Source organism: Pseudorca crassidens, chromosome 6 (genome assembly GCF_039906515.1).
Source record: "Pseudorca crassidens isolate mPseCra1 chromosome 6, mPseCra1.hap1, whole genome shotgun sequence".
Classification (NCBI taxonomy): domain Eukaryota; kingdom Metazoa; phylum Chordata; class Mammalia; order Artiodactyla; family Delphinidae; genus Pseudorca; species Pseudorca crassidens.
Window position 1 is genome coordinate 34,442,553 of NC_090301.1, and position 23,963 is coordinate 34,466,515.

At 36.9% G+C, this 23,963-nt stretch overlaps 1 protein-coding gene and 1 pseudogene across 4 annotated transcripts in view; one reads left to right on the forward strand and one right to left on the reverse strand.

Annotated features, from left to right (window-relative positions):
• Positions 1-23,963, forward strand: part of HYCC2 (hyccin PI4KA lipid kinase complex subunit 2) — a 72,906-nt gene that overhangs the window by 40,963 nt on the left and 7,980 nt on the right. For 3 of the 4 annotated variants that reach the window (XM_067741038.1, XM_067741039.1, XM_067741042.1), the window contains 5 exons: positions 4,430-4,525; positions 7,322-7,438; positions 16,525-16,612; positions 19,007-19,166; positions 19,899-20,066. In XM_067741038.1, coding sequence (XP_067597139.1) covers positions 4,430-4,525; positions 7,322-7,438; positions 16,525-16,612; positions 19,007-19,166; positions 19,899-20,066 — 629 coding nt within the window. The remainder of the gene's footprint in view (positions 1-4,429; positions 4,526-7,321; positions 7,439-16,524; positions 16,613-19,006; positions 19,167-19,898; positions 20,067-23,963) is intronic. The other variant, XM_067741040.1, reaches the window with a different exon arrangement.
• On the reverse strand, positions 8,180-9,110 carry LOC137226347 (RING finger protein 122 pseudogene; annotated as a pseudogene).

Genomic DNA, 23,963 nt, shown 5'->3' on the forward strand with positions numbered 1-23,963 from the left:
TCAAATTTTTTAATCTTTGCCAATCTGAACATTAAAAATTGATGTCACATTATTTTACTTAGCATTCCTTTAATTATGACTAGGCTTGAATGCTTTTAATATGTTAATTCATTAAGTATTTTTTCTTGACCTGTGAACTGCATATTCATGTCCTATGTCCATATTTCTTTTTTTTTCATATTTTTTATTGAACTGTGTATTTTTTTTTCTAGTGATTGGCAAGGATTTTATTTGTTTATTTATTTATTTTGTTTGTTTGTTTGCACCGAGAGGCTTGCGGGATCTTAGTTCCCCAGCCAGGGATTGAACCCGTGCCCTCTGTAGTGGAAGCACGGAATCTTAACCACTGGACCGCCAGGGAATTCCCCGAGAGTTTTTTAAATATTGAGGAAACTGCACTGTGTTTTATACTTGTACATTTTAAGTTAATTACTGACTTTTAAATTTATTTTAAATTAAGATATAATTCACATACCATAAAATTCACCCCTTTACAGTATACAATTCAGTGATATTTAGTGCATTCACAAGCTTGTGCATCCACCACCACTAGCTAATTCCAGGATGTTTTCATCACACTAAAAAGAACTCCCCTTTCCTTTCTCCCCAGCCCCTGGCCACCATGTTTCTCACTTTCTATCTCTATGGTTTTGTATATTTTAGACATTTCATATAAGTGGAATTATACAGTATGTGGCCTTTTGTGGTGTCTGGTTTCTTAACATGTTTTCAAGTTTCGTTTATGTGGTAGTGTGTAGTTCCTTTGTATGACTGAATAATATTCCATTATGACAATATACATTTTGTTTATCCATCCATCCATCAATTGATGGATATTTGGGTTATTTCCAGTTTTGGAATATTTATGAATAATACTGCTGTCAACATTTGTTTGTTTACAAGTTTTTGTGTAAACATTTTCAGTTCTTTTGAGCATATACCTAGTAGAATTGCTGGGTTATATGGTATTTATTTCATTTTATTTTACTTTATTTTATTTTTATTTTATTTTTATTTTTTGGCTCCACCACATGGCATGAGGAACTTCCCTCACCAGGGATCGAACCCGTGCCCGCTTCAGTGGAAGTGCGGTGTCTTAACCACTGGACCACCAGGGAAGTCCCTATATGGTATTTAACTTAATACTTAACTTTCTGAGGAACTGTCATATTGTTTTCCAGAGTGGTATACCATTTTGCATTCTCACCAGCAGTGTATGATAGTTCCAGTTTCTCAGCATCCTCACCAATACTTATTTTCCATCTTTTTGATTATATCCATCCTAGTGGGTATGACAATTGGTATCTCATTATTGTGCTATTGTTTTGTCTTTGCTGTATATTTTACTTTTTTGTATAGCTGACTGTATCAGTAATACGCATACACACACACCCTTTTTTTTTCAGTTAAATATGCATTAATCCTACAGAGCTTATTAAGAAGAACTGCAATCTCCAGCTCCCTCTCCCTTCCACTTCTCCCTTCCCAGATGTAACAACTTTTAACCAGTGGTTTTCAGCCAGGGCACTTCTGCCCCCCAGGGAACATTTGGCAATGTCTGGAGACTTGTTTGGTTGTCACAACTGAGTGGGAGGGAGGACTGCTACAGGCATCTCAAGTGTAAAGGTCAGGGATGCTGCTCAACATCCTGCCATGCCTGGGCCAGCCCCCCACAGCAAACACTTATCTAGCCCCAAATGCCAATAGTGCTGAGGTTGAGAAATCTTGCTTTTAATATTTACCTCCACTTCTTTGAGTAATTTACTGCTTTTTAATGTTTCACTTTGGGGCATTATCTAATAACTTATCTCTAGGAAAGATAAAAATTTAGGTTGTTACCTCTCTCATTGTCCTATCTTATGTTGTAATTATGGGGAACTCATTATTTAGATTTCTCATCATTATGAATGATCATTGTTCATCAGAGCTATTCAGGCTGAGCTTTGTGATTAGTTTATTACTTTTCCTTTCCTGCATATCTTTTTGTTTTCCTTGAAGTTCATCGTTGCCCTTTTGTTTTCTTTGTTTACTATGTGCTTTGTAATTCAACCCTGCAAATTTTCTATCAGTTTTCTACATAGCCTTCCAAGACTTCATTTACACCAGTTATTTTCTCAGTTTTATCTCAGAACCTTTTGACTTACTCCAATCTGGACTGTGTTGCCCTCTTTGCCTGGTGTACACATTATCTTGGGATCTCCCCTCACTCTTATCCTGGGAATTCTCTTTGTCTTTTTCCTCTGTGGATGGATCCACTGTTTCCTGCACCCTATATCCTCATTCTTTGTTCTTAGTATTCTGAAATTCCATGGTGGTATTTCTTGGTGTGGGTTTATTTTCTCCTTTGTGCTGAGCACTATGTGGACCTTTTCTATTTAGAAACTCATGTCCTTCAGACTGGGAATTTTCTTGAATTATTTTTGTTAATTAGTTTAGGCTCCCCATTTTATCTGGTCTTTTACTATTTGTCTTTTATCTATTTTGTCTTTTATTATCTTTCTTCTGGAGCTTTTATTATTTGAATGTGGGAACTCCTATTGTGGTCCTCTTTCCTCTTCTATTCACCATATCTTTTTCCTTTTGCTTCACTTTCTGTGGTATTCCCTCAACTTCATCCACCAATCCTTTTCTTGAATTTTTAATTTCTGTCATCATATTTTGTATATCTAAAAGGTGTTCTTGTTTTCTGAATGGTCTTTTAAAATAGATCCTTTTTGGTGTTTTTGTTTTTTTTATTTTTTGAAACAACATCTCATCTTTTAGAATATTAATGATAATTAGCTTTATTTTTTCCTGTTCTGTGTTCTCTGTGTCCTCCAAATTGTGCCCCCACCACCCCCCATTTCTTTATTTTGATCTCATTTTCATGTTAGTGAAGTTCCTCAGGTGTCTGGTAATCCTTTTTTCCCGCTTATGTTTAAAAGTAGGGGAATAAAAAAAATGAGAAGCTATGACCATGTTGGTAGGGCTAATTGACAGTGAACTTCACAACTTCTCACTGGGCCATCCAGCTGGGGAACTTCCCAAGTCCATATCGTTAAGTCTTTCCTCTTAGGTTGGTCAAATTCCCCAAAGAAAACTCTTCTAGTCTCTTAACCAGAGGGCTTGCTGCTAGCATTCTGTGACCACATGGGGAAGGAGGACTTGAGGTCTCAATATCCAATAAGACCTATTTCACTTAAGTTTTCTATTTTCAGTGTCTTCCCTTCCTCCCCCACCCCCCGCCCTGACCCCAAATCATAATTGTGCCTGGTGGTTCCCAGGTAGAAATTTCTCTTTTATCCTTTCAGAAAATAAATCTTCAATTTCAGAAAATAAATCTTCAATAAACCTAGCAGCATAGAGAAGGAGAAAGGATCTGAAGATGTGCCTGCTTCCACGTCAGACTTTCAACTCACTTTTTACCTTTTCATTTTGAAATAATTTCTGGCTTTTTTGTTTCAAAAATAGTACAGTGAGTTTCCATATACTCTTCACCACCTATGGGAAGCTTTTTAGACAAACAACGTTCCTGGGTCCTGCCCTCAGAGATTCTAATTGGGTCAGTCTGGGTTGAGACACAGGAATATATTATTCCAAAATGTCCTTAAATAACTATAATGTGCATCCAGGCTTAGGAGCCACTTTCTTAAAGATTAGGAAAGCATTCATTTATTCATTCAATAAAAATTAATTGAGCAGTAATAATGTATTAAACACTATGCTGGACACTAGAGTTAGAGATGAATAAATCAGGGTCTGTGTCCTAAAGTTGCTTATTACTAAATAGATAAAACAGAGGTAAAGACAGAGTTGATTTAGTGGGATAAATGCTGTATTAGAGCTACACAGATAAAGGGAACAGTGTTTGTTTGTTTTAGTTAGAAGAATTAAGAATGGCTTTATGTCTGAGATTGAAGTTTGGGCCAGGATTTGAAACCTTAGCAGGAGTTTCCCAAGTGAAAAGTGTGTTCTAATAAGAAAGGGTAGCATCCATAAAAGCAAGGAATTATGAAAGGTTATGGCATATTCATGGAATGGTATAAGACTGATGTAGTGTGGTGTATGTGGTAGACAGTAGAGGGAAGTAAGGGTGGAGAGGTAGGTTGAGGGTGGATTTTAAAGGACTTTGTATGCCATGATGAGTTTGGGCTTTATCATGCAGTCAATAGGAATAGTGGATTAATGTAGCATAGAGGAGTCATCTGTTCAAGCATGATGGGGGTTTTCCTGAGGAAGAAAATATAGATAGCAGCAACAGCTGTGACCTTTAATAAGGCAAATGGAAATAGGGAAATTATTGAGGAGGATATTACAGTAATCTGATTGAGAAATTATGAAGGTCAATATTAAGGCATTGTTGTTATAACCATCAAACGAAGAAATCATTTACTACAGTCTCTAAGTAGAAATAATCGTAATCCTTTTTCCTTGTTTTTGTTTTTTCTAGGTTTGAAGTCCTGAGTTTTCTCATGTTATGTTATAATTCTGCTATTGTGTATATGCCTGCTTCATCTTACCAGTCTCTTTGCCGAATGGGCTCCAGGTAAGAAGAATAATTATCATTAACCTTCACACATACTTATTGAGCACATTCTCTCTGGTAGGCACTGTTCTAACTTCTGGTGATATAGCAGTAAACAAAACTCAGGGAACTTACATTCCTATAGGAATCCTATCATCCCTCATGCATCATGATTTCTTGAAAATATTTCAGTTACTAAAGAAGCATTTTCTAGCTCAACATTGAGCTAAGCCAAGATGTTTTAGGTTTAGGGTGGTTTAGTGATATACCTAGTCACTGCCTGGATGCCAATTTTTATAAATCACTTTGAGTGATTTGAATAAATAGTCCTCTATGTAGAGAAAGTCGTAAGAAACATGAACTTTTTCCTTTATATATCTCACAAATAACTGTCTGCTTTGGATAAGATTAGCAGTGACATTAATTATGTGTATGTCTCATTTGTATTTGTATATTCTAATCTTTACTAAATCAGAATTTCTAATAATTTGGACAAACCCGAGCTGAAATTTTAAATTTCCACTGTTGAAAAAAAAATTAATATAAATGAGTTTGGAGACAGAGGAGCAGAATTTTAATTATAGAAGGAACACTCAGTTTATCCTGCCCAGTTGATTTTCATTTGAGGAAACTAAGCCCCCACAAAAGTTAAATGCTATTTTAGTTTTTCTATTGCCTCATAACAAATTACACCAGAATTTAGTAGCTTAAAATAGTATGCATTTATTATTTCAGTTTCTTGGGGTTAGGAGTCTGGGTATCATTTAGGTGGACCCTCTGCTTTGGGTATTACAAGCTGCAGTTAAGATGTTGGCTGGAGTTGCAGTCTTACCTGCGGTTCATTTGAGGAATTATACACTTCTCTTGGCAAAATTCAGTTCCTATAGTTGTAGGACGGGCTTCATTTTCTTGTTGACTGTCTGCTGAAGGCCAGTGGTCAGTTCTTCTTACATAATATAATCACATAATGTGTACATGTATGCATGAGAATCCTATCACCTTTGCCTTGTTACAAGCAAATCACAGGTTCCACCCACACTCAAGAGGAGAGGATGACACAAGGGTGTGAACACCAGGAAGGAGGGATCATAGGGATCAGGGCCCCTGACCCCACCCTCCAAAGAGTCTGCCCACTGCAAATGCTTTGCACAAGTTCATGCTGTTGTATTATTGGGAAGAGACCAAAACTCAGTTTTGCTAAATGGAGGAAGGCCGATCTAAATTAGCTGTGAGATTGATTTATAGATTATCTTAAAGTTCACTTGCCTGTAATAACATGATTAATGACTAACAAAATTCTTGTCTCGGGCTTCCCTGGTGACGCAGTGGTTGAGAGTCCGCCTGCCGATGCAGGGGACACGGGTTCGTGCCCCGGTCCGGGAAGATCCCACATGCCGCGGAGCGGCTAGGTCCGTGAGCCATGGCCGCTGAGCCTGCGCGTCCGGAGCCTGTGCTCTGCAACGGGACAGGCCACAACAGTGAAAGGCCCGCGTACCGCAAAAAAAAAAAAAAAAAAAAAAAAATTCTTGTCTCTAACCTAGATACTGTTATCAAGAGAGTATACTGTTTAAGCACTTGCTGCCTATCTACAGATAAATTTATTTATAAATGACTATTTTTGGGCTCATTAAAACAAATCTGCCATATCTCTAATTGGTAACATTACTGTGGCATGAAATAGAGTTTCTTAATAACAAAAGTGGGGGCTTCCCTGGTGGCGCAGTGGTTGAGAGTCCGCCTGCCGATGCAGGGGACACGGGTTCGTGCCCTGGTCCGGGAAGATCCCACATGCCGCGGAGTGGCTGGGCCCATGAGCCATGGCCACTGGGCCTGCGCATCTGGAGCCTGTGATCCGCAACGGGAGAGGCCACAACAGTGAGAGGCCCGTGTACCGCAAAAAAAAAAAAAAAAAAAGTGATGATAGAGTTTAGTAGTCCTCAGAATTTTATTCACATATCCCCTAAGGAATTTCGAAAAACTGTGTAGCCTTTGTACACTTTTAAGTTAACATTTAAATTTTTTATTCTGTTTTAAATAGTTGTAAATTATATGATTTCCAGTAGGTAAATATTGACATAATAAATAATTGTTGATCACTATTTTAAATGTATATAATGTAAATACACGGTGATCTGATTGATAACCACCCTCATCCCATGTGTGGAATAAATGAACAAGCTTTTAATAGTCTAACATTCTTTATCTCCTTAAAATTGAATTTCTGTTCCACTTTATCCACATAATTTTATCCTAATATTGTGCCATATTATACTTACAGATCTTTTATTGATCTCCTAATTATACGTCTCTGCTACCAAAAAAATGCATAAATTAAAAATTTAAAAATATTTCCTGACCATAATGCACGAAACACTAAAAAATTTCTTCTGAACTCACCATTACAATTATTCTAATAAATTAATTTCTTAAAATAATAGAAGTACATAACAGTTTTTGATAATTATTAAGGGTAACTTTTCTGGAAGCATCTCTTAATGAGATGGAAAACAGAATTGTTTATGATACTTTGGTTATTTGTTTGGAGATTTCTGTATCTTCCACTAATTCCATCCTAATTCAATTTGGGATGTATGAAAGTTATGCATTTCTTTTGTGAAGAGGGAGAAGGATGATTATGAAAGAGATACCTATTTGAGAAAAGTTATTACTTTTATTGATTTAGTACACTAGAATGTATGTTTTATGAGGGCACAGATTTTATTTTTATCTTTTTGCCTGTTTACAACTGTATGCATGGGCCCAGGATAGTGTTAATGTATCAGGAAATCACATGTGATAAATAATGTATTTTCCTAGGGTTTGTGTGAGTGGGTTTCCACGGCAACATGAAAAACACTGGAAAGAACTCTGTGGTCGAATAGTATTGGATCCCGAATTTATGGTGCAACTTCTCACAGGAGTTTATTATGCCATGTAAGTAGGTGTACTGTGAAATTGGGTGAATTCTTTCTAGTGTTTGGAAACTTATGTTTCTCTTTTTTCCTTATTAGTTGCACAACACTGAATTTTTTGTTCCATTATGGACCCATTATCTTGTTTTTCTAATATGAATTTCTTTTAGTACTTTTTTTTTTTTAGAGAAACTTGTTATTAAATTTAATTTTCTTTAAATACATACCTTTTTCCCACCCTCACCCACTTGGGGGAGGAACAGAAAACCCCTACCCCTTCCATTTGAGGAATTCCATGTATAAAGCCTGAGATGGTGAGGGTGAAGTATAAAAATACTATTTACAAAGGGGAAGAGGGTGTCCACTGTGACCTTAATATTCAGACATCCCCATCCCCAGGCCCCTTTTTGCTCCTTTAGAAAAAACCCTGGGAATCCATTTGAGTGTAGACCAAGCCCTTCCTCTGGGGCGATGGATACTCAAACCCCAACAAGGAATAGGAAGCTCTGAGATCAACCAAAGAACAGGGAACGGATAGCACCTCAGATCTAGGAGGGGGAGGGGGCTGCCCTCTACCCACCTGTAGTCAGCAGGCCGGCCAGCCAGCCTTTGTTTCCATAGGTCCCATGTAAACATTGACTTTTCTTCTGTTCATCTCTGTTCTTCCCGATTTCCTACAGAGCCTCCCTCGCTTCCACTGGAGGCACTTGGTTCCTCCATCTTTGCTTCCCTTCTAACCTTCCTCTGGAAGGAGTGGGGAGGGGGTGGGGAGGTCACAAGTGGGGCAGAGCCCACCTCATCCCTTCTTCTAGGTCAGGGCAGCTTGTCCTCCTCAGCATAACCGTCAAGGGAGTGAGCTCTAAGTTCTTGGCCAAATAGGAATGGATTTCTTTTCCCAGAGCAGGGACAAGGCAGGCAGATAGTCCAGTACCAGGATACAGTGTTCCTGATGGGCAAGTCCATCAAAACTGAGTAGCAGGGAAGAAGGCTTCAGGAAGCAGAAAGGTGGGCAAGTCTAGTCTCACCCTGATGCTGGAAGACCAGACCTGCACCCCCGCCCCTCCAGGTGAGCACGCCCATCACCACCCACCAGTCTTGTTCACTGCGGCTTTGCGGAAGGACCAGGCACCCATGAGGCTAGAGGTCTTCCCCAGGCCTTGGTATGGAGGCAGCACTCACACCAGCTTATCCAATAGGATCCCGATGCTCTGGGTGGCCTCTGAGGGACCAGCAATGGACTTGTTACACATGGGGCAGACACAGCGTACTTCCAGCCACTTCACCAGACACTTGTGGTGAATGGCATGTTGGCATGAGAGCACACCCTGCTCATCCTTCCCCTTGGAGTCTTCCAGACAGACTGTACAGGTCTGCCCATATAACTGTAACTTCTTGGCATCACCTTTAAGCATCACAACTTTATATCCATATCGTTTGCTCTGTGCCTGGTTCCAGAGTTTGCTGATAAAATAGCAGCAGAAGATGAGGCTGAGTATGAAGACAAAGATGTCTGTGCCGAAGATGACCATGTAGATGTTGAGGGGAAGGTCTTGGAAACTGATGGGTGGCATCGAGCAGGACTTGTTGGTGCTCACCAGTCCCAGGCCGCAGAAAAACCCATTACACCACTGGAATGGGTGCATCAGTGAACTCTTGGCTGGCTTCCTCAGGCGAACGAACACAGGCGGCGGGTAGGGCAGGCGGGCTGGGCGCACCGCCTTGCGGGCTTGCAGGAAGGGTGGATGCGGTGCGTGGCTGCCGCCTTCGTCTGCAAGTCGAACTCTCTTTTTTAGTACTTTTTAAAAAATGAATTACACATTTTATTTGAAAGCTATATAATAACAGACGATTGTTTTATTGAGATATAATTAAAATGTAAGACTGAATTAGTTAAAGGTGTACAACATAATGATTAGATATATGTTATATTGCAAAATTATTACCACAAGTTAACATCCATCACCACACATAGTTACATATTTTTCTTTTGATGAGAACTTTCTGTATCTGCTCTCTCAACAACTTTCAAATATACAATACTGGATTATTAACTATAGTTACCATGCTGTACATCATATCGCAGGATTTTATCTTATAACTGGAAGCTTGTACCTTTTGACCACCTTCACGATTTTTGCCCACCCCCCAACCCCTGCCTCTGGCAACCATCAATCTTTCTGTATCTATGAGTTCAGTTACTGGGTTCTTTTCTGTTTGTTTAGATTCCACAAGTATGATATTATACAGCATTTGTCTTGCTCTGTCTGACTTATTTCACTTAGCATAATGCCCGCAAGATCCATACATGTTGTCACAAATGGCAGGATTTCCTTCCTTTCTTTTTTCTGTTTTTTTTTTTTTTGATCGTGCTGCGCGGCATGCGGGAGTTCCCCAACCAGGGATTGAACCCAGGCCCCCTGCATTGGAAGCGTGGAGTCTTAACTACTGGACCACCAGGGAAGTCCCAGGATTTCCTTTTTTTAATGACTGAATGATATCCTATTGTGTGTATGTATGTGTATATATATGCGTGTGTATATATATGTGTATGTATACACTTACGTACATATACTTACACATATGTGTATATAATTGTATGTATACACATTACTATATATACACATACATTACATATATACACACACACACCATATTTTCTTTATCTATATATCTGTCCATTTACAATTAGATTGTCTCCATGTCTTGGCTATTGTACATATGCTGCAGTGAACATGGGGGTGCAGATATTCTTTTGAGATAGTGATTTAGTTTCCTTCAGATATATAACAGAAGGAGAATTGCTGGTTCCCTTTTCGCCACACCCTGTCCAGCATTTGTTGTTTGTAGATTTTTTGATGATAACCATTCTGACCCAAGTGAGGTGATACCTCATTGTAGTTTTGATTTGCATTTCTCTAGCGATTAGTGATGTTGAGCAGCTTTTCATGTGCTTCTTGCCCACCTGTATGTCTTCTTTGGAGAAATGTCTGTTTAGGTCTTCTGCCCATTTTTGGATTGGGTCGTTTGTTTTTTTGATATTGAGCTGCATGAGCTGCTTGTATATTTTGGAGATTAATCCTTTGTCAGTTGCTTCATTTGCAAATATTTTCTCCCATTCTGAGGGTTGTCTTTACATTTTGTTTATGGTTTCCTTTGCTGTGCAAAAGCTTTGAAGTTTCATTAGGTCCCATTTGTTTATTTTTGTTTTTATTTCCATTTCTCTAGGAAGTGGGTCGAAAAGGATCTTGCTATGCTTTATTTCATAGAGTGTTCTGCCTATGTTTATAGTGTCTGGCCTTACATTTAGATCTTTAATCCATCTTGAGTTTATTTTTGTGTGTGGTGTTAGGGAGTGTTCTAATTTCCTTCTTTTACATGTAGCTATCCAGTTTTTCCAGCACCACTTATTGAAGAGGGTGTCTTTTCTCTGTTGTATATTCTTGCCTCCTTTATCAAAGATAAGGTGACCATATGTGCGTGGGTTTATCTGTGGGCTTTCTATCCTGTTGCACTGATCTATATTTCTGTTTTTGTGCCAGTACCATACTGTCTTGATAACTGTAGCTTTGTAGTATAGTCTGAAGTCAGGGAGCCTGATTCCTCCAGCTCCGTTTTTCTTTCTCAAGATTGTTTTGGCTATTCGGGGTCTTTTGTGTTTCCATACAAATTGTGAAATTTTTTGTTCTAGTTCTGTGAAAAATGCCAGTGGTAGTTTGATAGGGATTGCATTGAATCAGTAGATTACTTTGGGTAGTAGAGTCATTTTCACAATGTTGATTCTTCCAATCCAAGAACATGGTATACCTCTCCATCTGTTTCTATCATCTTTAATTTCTTTCATCAGTGTCTTATAGTTTTCTGCATACAGGTCTTCTGTCTCCTTAGGTAGGTTTATTCCTAGGTATTTTATTCTCTTTGTTGCAGTGGTAAATGGGATTGTTTCCTTAATTTCTCTTTCAGATTTTTCATCGTTAGTATATAGGAATGCAAGATTTCTGTGCGCTAATTTTGTATCCTGCTACTTTACCAAGTTCATTGATTAGCTCTAGTAGTTTTCTGGTTGCATCTTTAGGATTCTCTATGTATAGTATCATGTCATCTTAGAAGAGTGATAGTTTTACTTCTTTTCTGATTTGGATTCCTTTTATTTCTTTTTTTTCCCTCTGATTGCTGTGGCTAAAACTTCCAAAACTATGTTGAATAATAGTGGTGAGAGTGGGCAACCTTGTCTTCTTCCTGATCTAGAGGAAATGGTTTCAGTTTTCCACCATTGAGAACGATGTTGGCTATGGGTTTGTCATATACGGCCTTTATTATGTTGAGGTAGGTTCCCTCTGTGCCTACTTTCTGGAGAGTTTTTATCATAAATGGGTGTTGAATTTTGTCAAAAGCTTTTTCTGCATCCATTGAGATTATCATATGGTTTTTATTCTTTAGTTTGTTAATATGTTGTATCACATTGATTGCTTTGCGTATATTGAAGAGTCCTTGCATTCCTGGGATAAACCCCACTTGATCATGGTGTATGATCCTTTAATGTGCTGCTGGATTCTGTTTGCTAGTATTTTGTTGAGGATTTTTGCATCTATGTTCATCAGTGACATTGGCCTGGAGTTTTCTTTTTTTGTGACATCTTTGTCTGGTTTTGGCATTAAGGTGTTGGTGGCCTCGTAGAATGAGTTTGGGGGTGTTCCTCCCTCTGCTATATTTTGGAAGAGTTTAAGAAGGATAGGTGTTAGCTCTTCTCTAAATGTTTGATGGAATTCGCCTGTGAAGCCATCTGGTCCTGGGCTTTTGTTTGTTGGAAGATTTTTAATCACAGTTTCAATTTCAGTGCTTCTGATTGGTCTGTTTATATTTTCTGTTGCTTCCAGGTTCAGTCTCAGAAGGTTGTGCTTTTCTAAGAATTTGTCCATTTCTTCCAGGTTGTCCATTTTATTGGCATATAGTTGCTTGTAGTAATCTCTCATGATCCTTTGTATTTCTGCAGTGTCAGTTGTTACTTCTCCTTTTTCATTTCTAATTTTACTGATTTGAGTCCTCTCCCTGTTTTTCTTGATGAGTCTGGCTAATGGTTTATCAATTTTGTTTATCTTCTCAAAGAACCAGCTTTTAGTTTTATTGATCTTTGCAATTGTTTCCTTCATTTCTTTTTCATTTATTTCTGTTCTGATCTTTATGATTTCTTTCCTTCTGCTAACTTAGGGGTTTTTTTTTGTTCTTTCTCTCGTTGTTTTAGGTGTAAGGTTAGGTTGTTTATTTGAGATATTTCTTGTTTCTTGAGGTAGGATTGTATTGCTGTAAACTTCCCTCTTAGAACTGCTTTTGGTGTAGTGTCATCGTGTTTTCATTGTCATTTGTTTCTAGGTATTTTTTTATTTCCTCTTTGATTTCTTCAGTGATCTCTTGGTTATTTCGTGGCATATTGTTTAACCTCCATGTGTTTGTATTTTTTACAGTTTTTTTTCCTGTAATTGATATCTAGTCTTATAGTGTTATGGTCAGAAAAGATACTTGATACGATTTCAATTTTCTTAAATTTACCAAGGCTTGATTTGTGACCCAAGATATGATCTATGGGGCTTCCCTGGTGGCGCAGTGGTTGAGAGTCCGCCTGCAGATGCAGGGGACACAGGTTCATGCCCCAGTCTGGGAGGATCCCACATGCCGCAGAGCGGCTAGGCCCGTGAGCCATGGCCGCTGAGCCTGCGTGTCTGGAGCCTGTGCTCCGCAGCGGGAGAGGCCACAGCAGTGAGAGGCCCACGTACTGCAAAAAAAAAAAAAAAATATGATCTATCCTGGAGAATGTTCCATGAGCACTTGAGAAGAAAGTGTATTCTGTTGTTTTTGGCTGGAATGTCCTATAAATATCAATTAAGTCCATCTTGTTTAATATATCATTTAAAGCTTGTGTTTCCTTATTTAGTTTCATTTTGGATGATCTGTCCATTGGTGAAAGTGGGGTGTTAAAGTCCCCTACTATGATTGTGTTACTGTCGATTTCCCCTTTTATGGCTATTAGCATTTGCCTTATGTATTGAGGTGCTCCTATGTTGGGTGCATAAATATTTCCAATTGTTATATCTTCTTCTTGGTTTGATCCCTTGATCATATGTAGTGTCCTTCTTCGTCTCTTCTAATAGTCTTTATTTTAAAGTCTATTTTGTCTGATATGAGAATTGCTACTCCAGCTTTCTTTTGATTTCCACTTGCATGGAATATCTTTTTCCATCCCCTCACTTTCAGTCTGTATGTGTCCCTAGGTCTGAAGTGTGTCTCTTGTAGACAGCATATATATGGGTCTTGTTTTTGTATCCATTCAGCCAGTCTATGACTTTTGGTTGGAGCATTTAATCCATGTACATTTAAGGTAATTATCATTATGTATGTTCCTATTACCATTTTCTTAATTGTTTTGGGTTTGTTTTTGTAGGTCTTTTCCTTCTCTTGTGTTTTCCTGCCTAGAGAAGTTCCTTTAGCATTTGTTGTAAAGCTAGTTTCGTGGCCCAGCACCATTTAGTAAAGACACTATCCATTCCCTATTTTATATTCTCATATTTGTTTAAATTAATTGACTATATATGCATATGTTTATTTCTCAGCTCTCCATTCTGTTCCATTGATCTCTGTGTGTTTTTAGGCCTAAAGCTTTGTGATACGGTTTGAAATTAGTAAGTATCATGCCTCCAGGTTTGTCGTTTCTCAAGATTGCTTTGGCTATTCAGGGTCCTTTGTGGTTCCATATAAATTCTAGAGTTGTTTGCTCTATTTCTATGAAAAATGTCACTAGAATTTTGATAAGCATTGCACTGAATTTGTAGATTGCTTTGGGTAGTATGGACATTTTAACAATATTAGTTCTTTCAGTCCTTGAGCGTGGAATATCCTTCTATTTATTTGTGTGTTCTTCAGTTTCTTTCATTGAGGTATTATATGAAAAATCATAAGTGCACAATTAAGAAAATGCTCAGATCTTTCACCTCCTTAGTTAAATTTATTATTAGGTATTTTTTAATTTAATTGTTAATGGGATTATTTTCTTAATTTCCCTTTCTGATAGTTTATTATTAGTGTATAGAAAGAGCAGTTTTTTGTTGTTTTTTTTTTGGCCATACCGCGTGGCTTGTGGGATCTTAGTTCCGCGACCAGAGATTGAACCCACGCCCTCAGTAATGAAAGCGTAGAGTCTTAACCAATGGACCACTGGGGGATTCTCTTTTTTTTTTAAAGAAATGCAGTAGATTTTTGTTATTGCTTTTATACCTACAAGTTTACCATATTTGTTTATTCTAACAGTTTTCTGGTGTAGTTTTAAGAGTTTTCTACAGTTGACTCTTGAACAGCAAAGGGGTTAGGGGTGCCAGTTGCACAGTTGAAAATCTGAGTATAACTTTAAAGTCAGCCTTCCATATCTACGCTTCAACCAACCACAGATTGTGTATTACTGTAGTTGGTATTTATTGAAAAGAATCCACGTATAAGTGGTCTTGTGCAGTTCAAGCCCAAGTTGTTCAAGGGTCACCTGTATTATATATCATGTCATCTGCAAATAGAGACAGTTTCACTTCTTTTTTTCTGATTTGCTAGAACTTCCAGTACTATGTTGGATAAAAGTTGCGAGAGTGGCCATCCTTGTTCTTGATCTTAGAGGAAAAGCTTTCCATTTTTCACTGTCGAGTTTGTTGTTGACTGTGGGCTTATCATGTATAGCCTTCATTATGTTGAGCTACATCCCCTCTGTACCCACTTTTTTGAGAGTTTTTTAATCATGAATGGATTTCGAATTTTGTCAAATGCTTATTGTACATCTATTGATATGATTGTGTGATTTTTATCCTTCATTTTGTTAATATGATGTATCACGATTGATTAAATTGTAGATGTTGAACCATCCTTGCATCCCAGGGATAAACCCCACTTTACCATGGTGTATGATCCTTTTAGTGAATTGTTGAATTTAGTTTGCTAATATTTTGTTGAGGATTTTTGCATTTATGCTATGTTCATCAGGCATATTGGCTTGTAATTTTCTTATAGTGTCCTTGTCTGATTTTTGTATAAGGGGGATGCTGGCCTTGTGATATGAATATGGAAGTGCTCACTCTTGGAAGAATTTGAAGATTGGTATTATTTCTTTAAATGTTTGGTAGAATTCACCCATGAAGCCATCTGGCCCCAGACTTTTGCTTATTGGGAGGTTTTTGATTACCGATTCAATCTCCTGTGGGTACAGTGATGGGTCTGTTCAGATTTTTATTTCTTCATGATTCAGTCGTGGTAGGTTGTATATTTCTAGGAATTTATCCATTTTCTAGGTTGTCCAGTTTGTTGATGTATAATTGTTCATAGTCCTTTCAGTACTTTTAAAATAGCCAAAATATAAGTAATCATTAAATTGAAGACTAAAAACTGTCAGGTTTTCTGTATGGAACTCTATGTCTTTCTACGTAGTTCATAACCCAGGTTTTCATGAATGCATTAAATAGATCACCCTAAATATCAACACATGATAAAAACCAATTAATATGTAGAGACATCTGTAAAATATTTTATTTTTAGAAAGTTTCATGACTTTCTTTTTTTTAATTAATGAATTTATTTATTTATGGCTGTGTTGAGTCTTCATTGCTGTGCACTGGCTTTTCTCTAGTTGTGGCAAGTGGGGGCTACTCTTCGTTGCAGCGGGCTTCTCATTGCGGTGGCTCCTCTTGTTGTGGAGCACGGGCTCTAGGTGCGCGGGCTTCAGTAGTTGTGGCATGCAGCTTCAGTGGTTGTGGCTTGCGGGCTCTAGAGCGCAGGCTCAGTGGTTGTGGCACATGGGCTTAGTTGCTCTGCGGCATGTGGGATCTTCCCGGACCAGGGCTCAAACCCATGTCCCCTGCATTGGCAGGTGGATTCTTAACCACTGAGCCTCCAGGGAAGTCCTGTAAAATATTTTAAATGTTAGTATTGAAATCTTCATTTTGTTCTTATAACCAAGAAATGAAATGATGCACAAATTAACGTGAAAATCTTGTTACAGAACCAAAATAATAGAAGAATAGAAAAGATGGTTATTGAAAATTAGAGATATTTTCTAAAGATAGTAAATAATCTGCTTCTCCATAGGTATAATGGACAATGGGACCTTGGCCAGGAAGTCCTTGATGACATCATTTATAGAGCTCAGCTAGAACTCTTTTCTCAACCGTTATTGGTAAGTTGTTATATTTAGTTTTTATTAAACATTCCTGTGCCTGAAAAGGGCACTAGTAGGTTTAAAATTCAATATGTAATATATGAGGCATTTTAAATCATTGAGGGAAAGAGATTTATTCCATAGTAACAATTGGAGAGAAAACAAAATTGGTTTAGATCCTGTCCTCTTATAACATATCAAAATAAAGTTCAGATAAATTTAAGAACTAAATGTCTTAAAATCCTTTAAGAAAAGAAAGAAGAAAAGTTATAAATATTTACTCAAATTTCTAGAGAAGGAAGGACTTTCTAAGCTTTAGTGATGGTGACACATTACCAAAAAAGATTGATTTTTTTTTTCCTTACATAAACATCTGAATTCTAAACCATCAGTTTTTGTTTGTTTGTTTGTTTTGTTTTGATTCATTGGCTGCACTGTGCAGCATCTGGGATTTTAGTTCCCTGACCAGGGATTGAACCCATGTCCCCCTGCAATGGAAGTGTGTAGTCTTAACCACTAGACCACCGGATATTCCCTAAACCATCAGTTTTTTAAAACCAAAATTAATATGTGGTACACAAATTGAGAAAAATATTATCAACAGGCATGACGAAAAAGCCAATTAATATTTTGTTCTATATAAAAATTTCATACTCTTCCACAAAATAAATATGTCTCCAAAGGATAAATGATCAATCAAAAAATAAATGTGAACATCCAGTAGCAGAGTAAGGAAGACATTCTCTATGTTACCAGTAACAGTATGACACAACTCTGATCATCCCTTTGCAGAAGCAGTTTGGTAATGTGTGCGTATTTTCTTTCCCATGTCTAGCAACATTTCCCAAGAAACTACTTAAAATTTTTTTTAAGTATTGTGAACACTAGATCAATGTTAGTTTAATTGCAAAGGAATCAGAACTCTAAACATTTTACAGCAGAGAATGATTAAGTTATGTTATTTACTTGATGAAGTTATATGTTTGAAAATTCATTTTAGCTGTGTTAAGTGGTAAAGCAGTATACAACTATTTTTTAAATCTAGACAGGACTAAGGAAACAAAACAAATGCTAATAGTTGTCTAGGTGATTCAACTGTGGATAGTTTTTATTTCTTTGCAATTTTCTGTGTTTTCTAAGCTTTTTGTAGTATTTTATAATGGTATTTTTAAAATATTATTTATGTATTTTTATTTGCAGCAATTTAAGAGTACAATTTTTAAAGCCATTTTCTTCCTCATGTCAGCATCCCTAATTTAACCCTAAAGGTTACTGTAAAGCAAATGGACAGAGAATTCCCTGGTGGTCCAGTGGTTAGGGTTCTGCACTCTCACTGCCGAGGGCCCGGGTTTGACCCCTGGTTGGGGAACTAAGATCCCACAGGCTGCACGGTGCAGCCAAAAAGAACACCAAAAAACAAATGGACAACAAGATAAAAAATTATATCATGATAATAAGACCATGCATGTGAGACTCTTTAAATTCATACTTTTATCCTTGTAAGTCTTATAAATTAACTAGAGGTGGCATTTCCAAGGCAATATAAGTAGAGAGATTAGTAATCTGTAGTTCTAGAATAATCCTTTATTGTTAGGGGTCTCCAAGGGACCCAGTGAGTAACACTCCTTTTCTCTAAAATAGAGCCCGGTGATATAGATAAAATAGTTGGTAGATAGAAAAGCAAGCATCATCTTTATTGCTGATAAAGGCTAGATTGAAAGACTTCACTCCCTACACTTTCGTCTGGATGTTGGAACAGCCCACTGGAGAGAAGGTTTGAGTTGGCAGAGCAGGCACAGGTATCCAGGTTGTTGCATTTCACTTGTCCTTTCCAAGTGGAGAGGGAGGGAGCAAACAGTCCTCTAGCTTAAGGTCTTTGCTAGATTAGGACTACCCAATCAGGAAACATGGAGCACAATGGTGATTACTCTCCAGGCACATATCTCACTCTCCTCCATGGAGAACAGAAAGTGGTGGAACAAAATGCCAGACGTGTTTAGGGAAAATTTCTCCTCATGGAAACAAAGCTAATTTTTTTATTATAGATTAAATTTTGCACGTTATTTATCATCTGAATAATCAGAAACTTATTCTAAATTTTCTTATATCAGGGTTCAAATGTTAAAAACACTTTTTCTTTCTTTGGAGTGTTTTTTTTCTTTGAAAGTCAACAACTTCAAGGAATCGATGGGAGTGTGTGACTCACATTATTTTAAATGAATTCTCATTTTAAAGCCTGCCTAAAAGAATATACACCAGTGGAGATACAGACATTTCTGACACATTATGCTTGTATATTTTATAATAGATGTTTTAAGTACATATTTTAAAAAGTAGGGAAACATGAAGTGTAAAATAAGCATAAATTGTATATTGGGTGTAAATATATATAGACTTATGTTATCATTTTAGGTTGCCAATGCCATGAAAAACTCATTACCATTTGATGCTCCTGATTCTTCACAAGAAGGCCAGAAAGTACTTAAAGTCGAAGTCACTCCAACAGTGCCGAGGATTTCTCGGACTGCGATTACAACAGCTTCAATCCGTCGCCATAGATGGAGGAGAGAAGGTGAGTACGAAATCCCTACAGCCCACTCATGGATTAAAGTAAGTTTTTACAGACTATATTAGCACATGATATTATAGTACTTTATGTAATTACAGTAAAATTGTTTAGTTGTTAAAAATAGCACTAGAAAATGGTTTAAATACCTGAATTCATTTTAATATAAATATGTATATATATTTTATAAAGCAGGAAGATGTTATTTAGACTGCTTTATGAATGTTAAAACAGAAAATAAGATCAAGTTAATTTTTGTCTTTTTTTGAACTAGTAATAACAATAGGAAAGAAATTTCTGTAAGCCTGTTACCATACTGGGAAAAAAGGTGCCTGTATGAGAATTGTGGGAGAAAACTATATAACTGGCCAAACTAATGGTATAATACAGCCATCCACAAAAGAATTGATTTTTATCTTTCTTTTTCTTTTCATATAAGTGCTGAGTCCAGCAGTATTTCATAGGCGTATGGTACTTGAATAGTCAAGCTGTCTTGCCTAAGAGATATTAATTGCCGTTTTAATGATCTCTATTTTTCTCTCCTATTCATTTGCAAACCTCACATTATTCATCTGCTACCTTATGTGTGTGCATGCTGTGCACACACATGTAACTATATAAGTAATGTTTGCGTTTATATCATATCCATATATACATTCTCTTATCTGCCTGGGTCAAAATGCTCAGAAAAGAATAGAGCAGCACAAAAGCACTAAAATTTTATATGTTGAATCCCAGATGGCTTTGACTTCTCAAACGAGGCTGACTCGAGTATTCCTGGCTCCCCGATCCAACACGGCTCCACTGACCTAGGGATCAAACGTGTGCAAGAGGGGGAGGTGCTGGTGCGCAGGACTCCTGAGCACGGCTCACCGGAGCCCAACTCAGCAGCAGCCACAACAGAGGGTAGGACAGAGATGAGGAGGCAAAAGTCAGTGAGGCAGTTGCTGGAGAAGGATCCTGGCTCTCTGTCCCCAAGCAGAACATCTTTCCATTCTAGTGTGTGTTTCCACTACCCCAGGGTATATTAGCTCCTCCTTGCAAAGTGCACCCCCCCCCCCAATATGGCTAGCACCAGGTCAGGTACAATCTTTAGTTACCATTTGTGCTGGCCTGGAGTCTGCATCCCTGTGTAACTAAAGAACAGCTTGGCATGGCTACTAACAAGGGAGAGGCCTGTCTCCAAAAGGTCTGCAAATGCTTGGGATTTTTTCATTACTGAGCATGTTTATTCTAACATCAGGAAAGGAAAAATGCACCCAATGGACATGAGCCTTATTAGTCAGTATGCATCAATTTCATTTATATAGTAATGTATTCTTTTGAAAATATGTGAGGAGAGTTGTAAAGCACTAACACGTTATCTTTGAGAAACTGGACTAAAGTGGAGCCAGCTGATTTGTCTCTAGTCCCAGGGTGGTCAATTAACAAGAATTTCTTATCTCTTTAACAGAATAAACAAGTATTGATTGGCTTTTTATAATCGTTGAGTCAGGTTGCCTGGGTCTAACTAGTGAACTACTGACATCTTTCCTCTATAAATGTGCTGTCCTGGTGCACACTACATTTTATCATTTATTGTAAATAATGATTGCCTTATAAAGCTCCCAAACAGAATTGAAATGTATTATTTAGAGGTTATAAATCCTAGCAGATCCTTTTTTCTGCAGTGTGGGTATCTCAAATGAGAATTTTTTTTACCCCTCCCCTGCCACCACACCCATGACCACTATCTGGAAAAGAATACTTCTCTCTGATAGGAAAGTATTTGCAGTTTTACATGTGATGCCATAGAAGGTGGTTTTGTGAAAGAGGGAACTGTGGCCTGATAGTTTTTCATTATTTAATATATTGCTGCTATGGAAGCTATACACTAATTTATGAAATATAGCAAGAAGTTTTAAAATAGGTTACATATTTTTACTTATTTTAAAGACCAAACATACATGAAGCAGTTACCTTCCACCTTAGGGAAATCTCTTGCTTTTTGGTGCATTAGAAATTTGAGCATGCTCAGTAAGAATCTAAATCTACCCTCTGTTCCCTTGCCCATTTGCCCAGATTGGCCTTACTTCATTTAACATTGTTGCATGTGCATGATCTAGGGACACAAAGAAGTTGGTGCTATGAAAAGAATCGTGTGAAAGACGCAGCCTTCCCTTTTCGTTCTTCTGTATCTCTTTATGTTATCCCTGGGAGTCAGTTTTATCTTGTATAATGCATAAAAATAAGTATATGAATAGATGTCGAATTCAGAGTTGGCCTAAATTGAACAACAGTCTATTTCTCCACATTCTTGATGCCTAAATGAGACACTTGACGTGTATCTACTACCATTGTTAGAATATTGGAGTATTTGTGCTAAACGGAAGTACATTAACACTTGATGAAATTCTAAAAAGTATGGGATTAGGTAGAAACATTTCTTCCTGTTAATCATAAGTCATACACTTTGAAAAAGAAATCAAAATAGAATTCCTTTAAAATATCCTATTAAATGTTAAAACATCTTATTTTAATATCTCCTATTACTGGTAAAATTTCACTTTGTGAGGGTGGGGTGTAGCCACAAAGAAAGAGGAATGAGTCCCTTTGGTGTGTTTGAAATTTCTCAAATTATTTTCCCTTTTAATCTAGCTTAATTGTAGCTTTAAATCAATATTAGTAAAAGCTAATTTATAAGGAAAGGCAGACATAAATAGAAAAGTTCATTAAAAATCCTTTTTGGTTGCCTCATCTTTGGATCATGAATAATATTATCACCCAGGGGGAAAATTAGAAAGGAAAAAAGTTGTTAGACACAATTGCCTTTTTATTCCTTGAGGTTTTTTAAACAGAAATATGGAAATTGCTAAAACCTATGAAAAGTTTTGGTAATTCTGAAGTCTTCTGGAGCTTTTGGATTAGCATCAATAATTGGTCTTCTAAAAGAAAAAGAAGGGAATTCCCTGGTGGTCCAGTGGTTAGGACTCTGTGCTCTCACTGCCGAGGGCCCAATTTCAGTCCCTGGACAGGGAACTAAAATCCCACAAGCTGTGTGGCACAGCCAAAAAAAGAAAGAAAGAAAAAAGGAAAAGAAAACATGTTTTCTAATGGTTTTAAATAGTTTTACAGTTAAAGTTGTATTTATTATATGTTGAAATTGAAGGGAGAATATGAGCCCATCACCTACCTTTATCCCGATTGTGAAGTAACATTTTATGTTGTGACTTTTAAAAGCTGAATTTAAAGTTATTACTAAACTGAGGACAACGCTTATGATTAAAGTATATTCAGTGTTCCACTATACTGAAATAGCATTTCTTAGTATATAAAATATCAGTAGATTCTCTTGCATGGTGGTTTTTATGTTATCATCATCTCTTTATGGCCATATCGCTTGGGCGTCAGATCTGCATGTGGCAAGATTCAGAAGCTAGCACTAAGTCTCTCAGTCTCCTTTCCTAACCATATATATACCCAATGATACATTTCTGTTCACTCCTAGTTTTATATTTACTGATATTAATTCTGAACCAGTAACTGTCTTTTCTTGGGCATTGTGGAGTTCTTTAGAGTAATTGTAAATAATTGCTAAGATGATGTCATATAAATATAAAGTTTTTGTTTTGCTGTATATTATATACGGTTCTTTTGAAGAAGGGGTTGAGAGAAGTGGTGTCAGCTGCATTTTCATATGGCTTTGCATGATGAATAAAGATTGTTAAACTGCTGGAAATAACAAGATGCCTTTTGCTTTAAGGATAGCCTAGTTCATTATTCTTTTGAAGCAAAGAAATAACTAATGCATATGAGAAAACATTTTTATTTTTTTCAGGTACTGTGTTAAATAAAGATTGTGTTTAACTATTTCATGTATATTTTACTTAGGTAACTTGTATCTCAAAGTAATGTTTTTTCAGATTTTTTTCCTAACATTTTACCTTAACTATAATATTGATATCTGTATGTAGATTCAGATTTAACTTTCTTACAGTCTGGTAAACATATTTAAAAGGTAGCAAACTGCTATCAGTTTTTGAAAGAAACAAATGTTCTACTTTCTAAGAGAATGTTGATCATACTTTCAGTAAGAGAATTGGGCTTTCTGGAAACCCCAAGCTAAATATATTATATATGCTTCCTTTCTTACAAAATCCCAAGATAAGGATTCTTTCATTAACTGCAGTTTCTGCATGAAACATAATGAGACACTATAGTATTTTGTGATCCCGACAATAATATATCTCTAAATACTAAAAAATATTATAGAAATACATCATATAAAAATTATTGTATATATTATTTATATATTGTAAAATAGTAAAAATTCTTCCTCAGTATCCCTGCTGGTTCCCTACCCTTGCTCTCTGATAATCAAATATTTTCACATTAATCGATCAAGAAAATATGGAAACCAGTGAGTAGAGATTTTCATAAGACAGAATGTGAATATGAAGTTACTGGAAGCAATCTAGAGTTTTTAGTTTAGAGTTAGAAAATGTACTAGTTCCATGTTAAAGGTTTTAAAGCCATTTAGAAGCACTTAGCTGTTGAATAAATATAAAATTTCATTGTAGTTAAAAAGGGTTTGGGGATGAGTTTTTGACATTATTCTGGGTGACTGAAATTAGAAGGGGGTCTCATTTGTAAGTTCTATTTTATGATAGGTTAAGGAAGATATGAGGAAAAATTTTTGTTTTTTTAAATAGATATGGTCACCTCAAATTGACAAGGTGTATCATAAAGATTTATGTAACAAAATGTTGTATTTTACCCTAAGTTGTTTTGTGTGTCTAAATATTGATAGTATGCTAGGTTTGT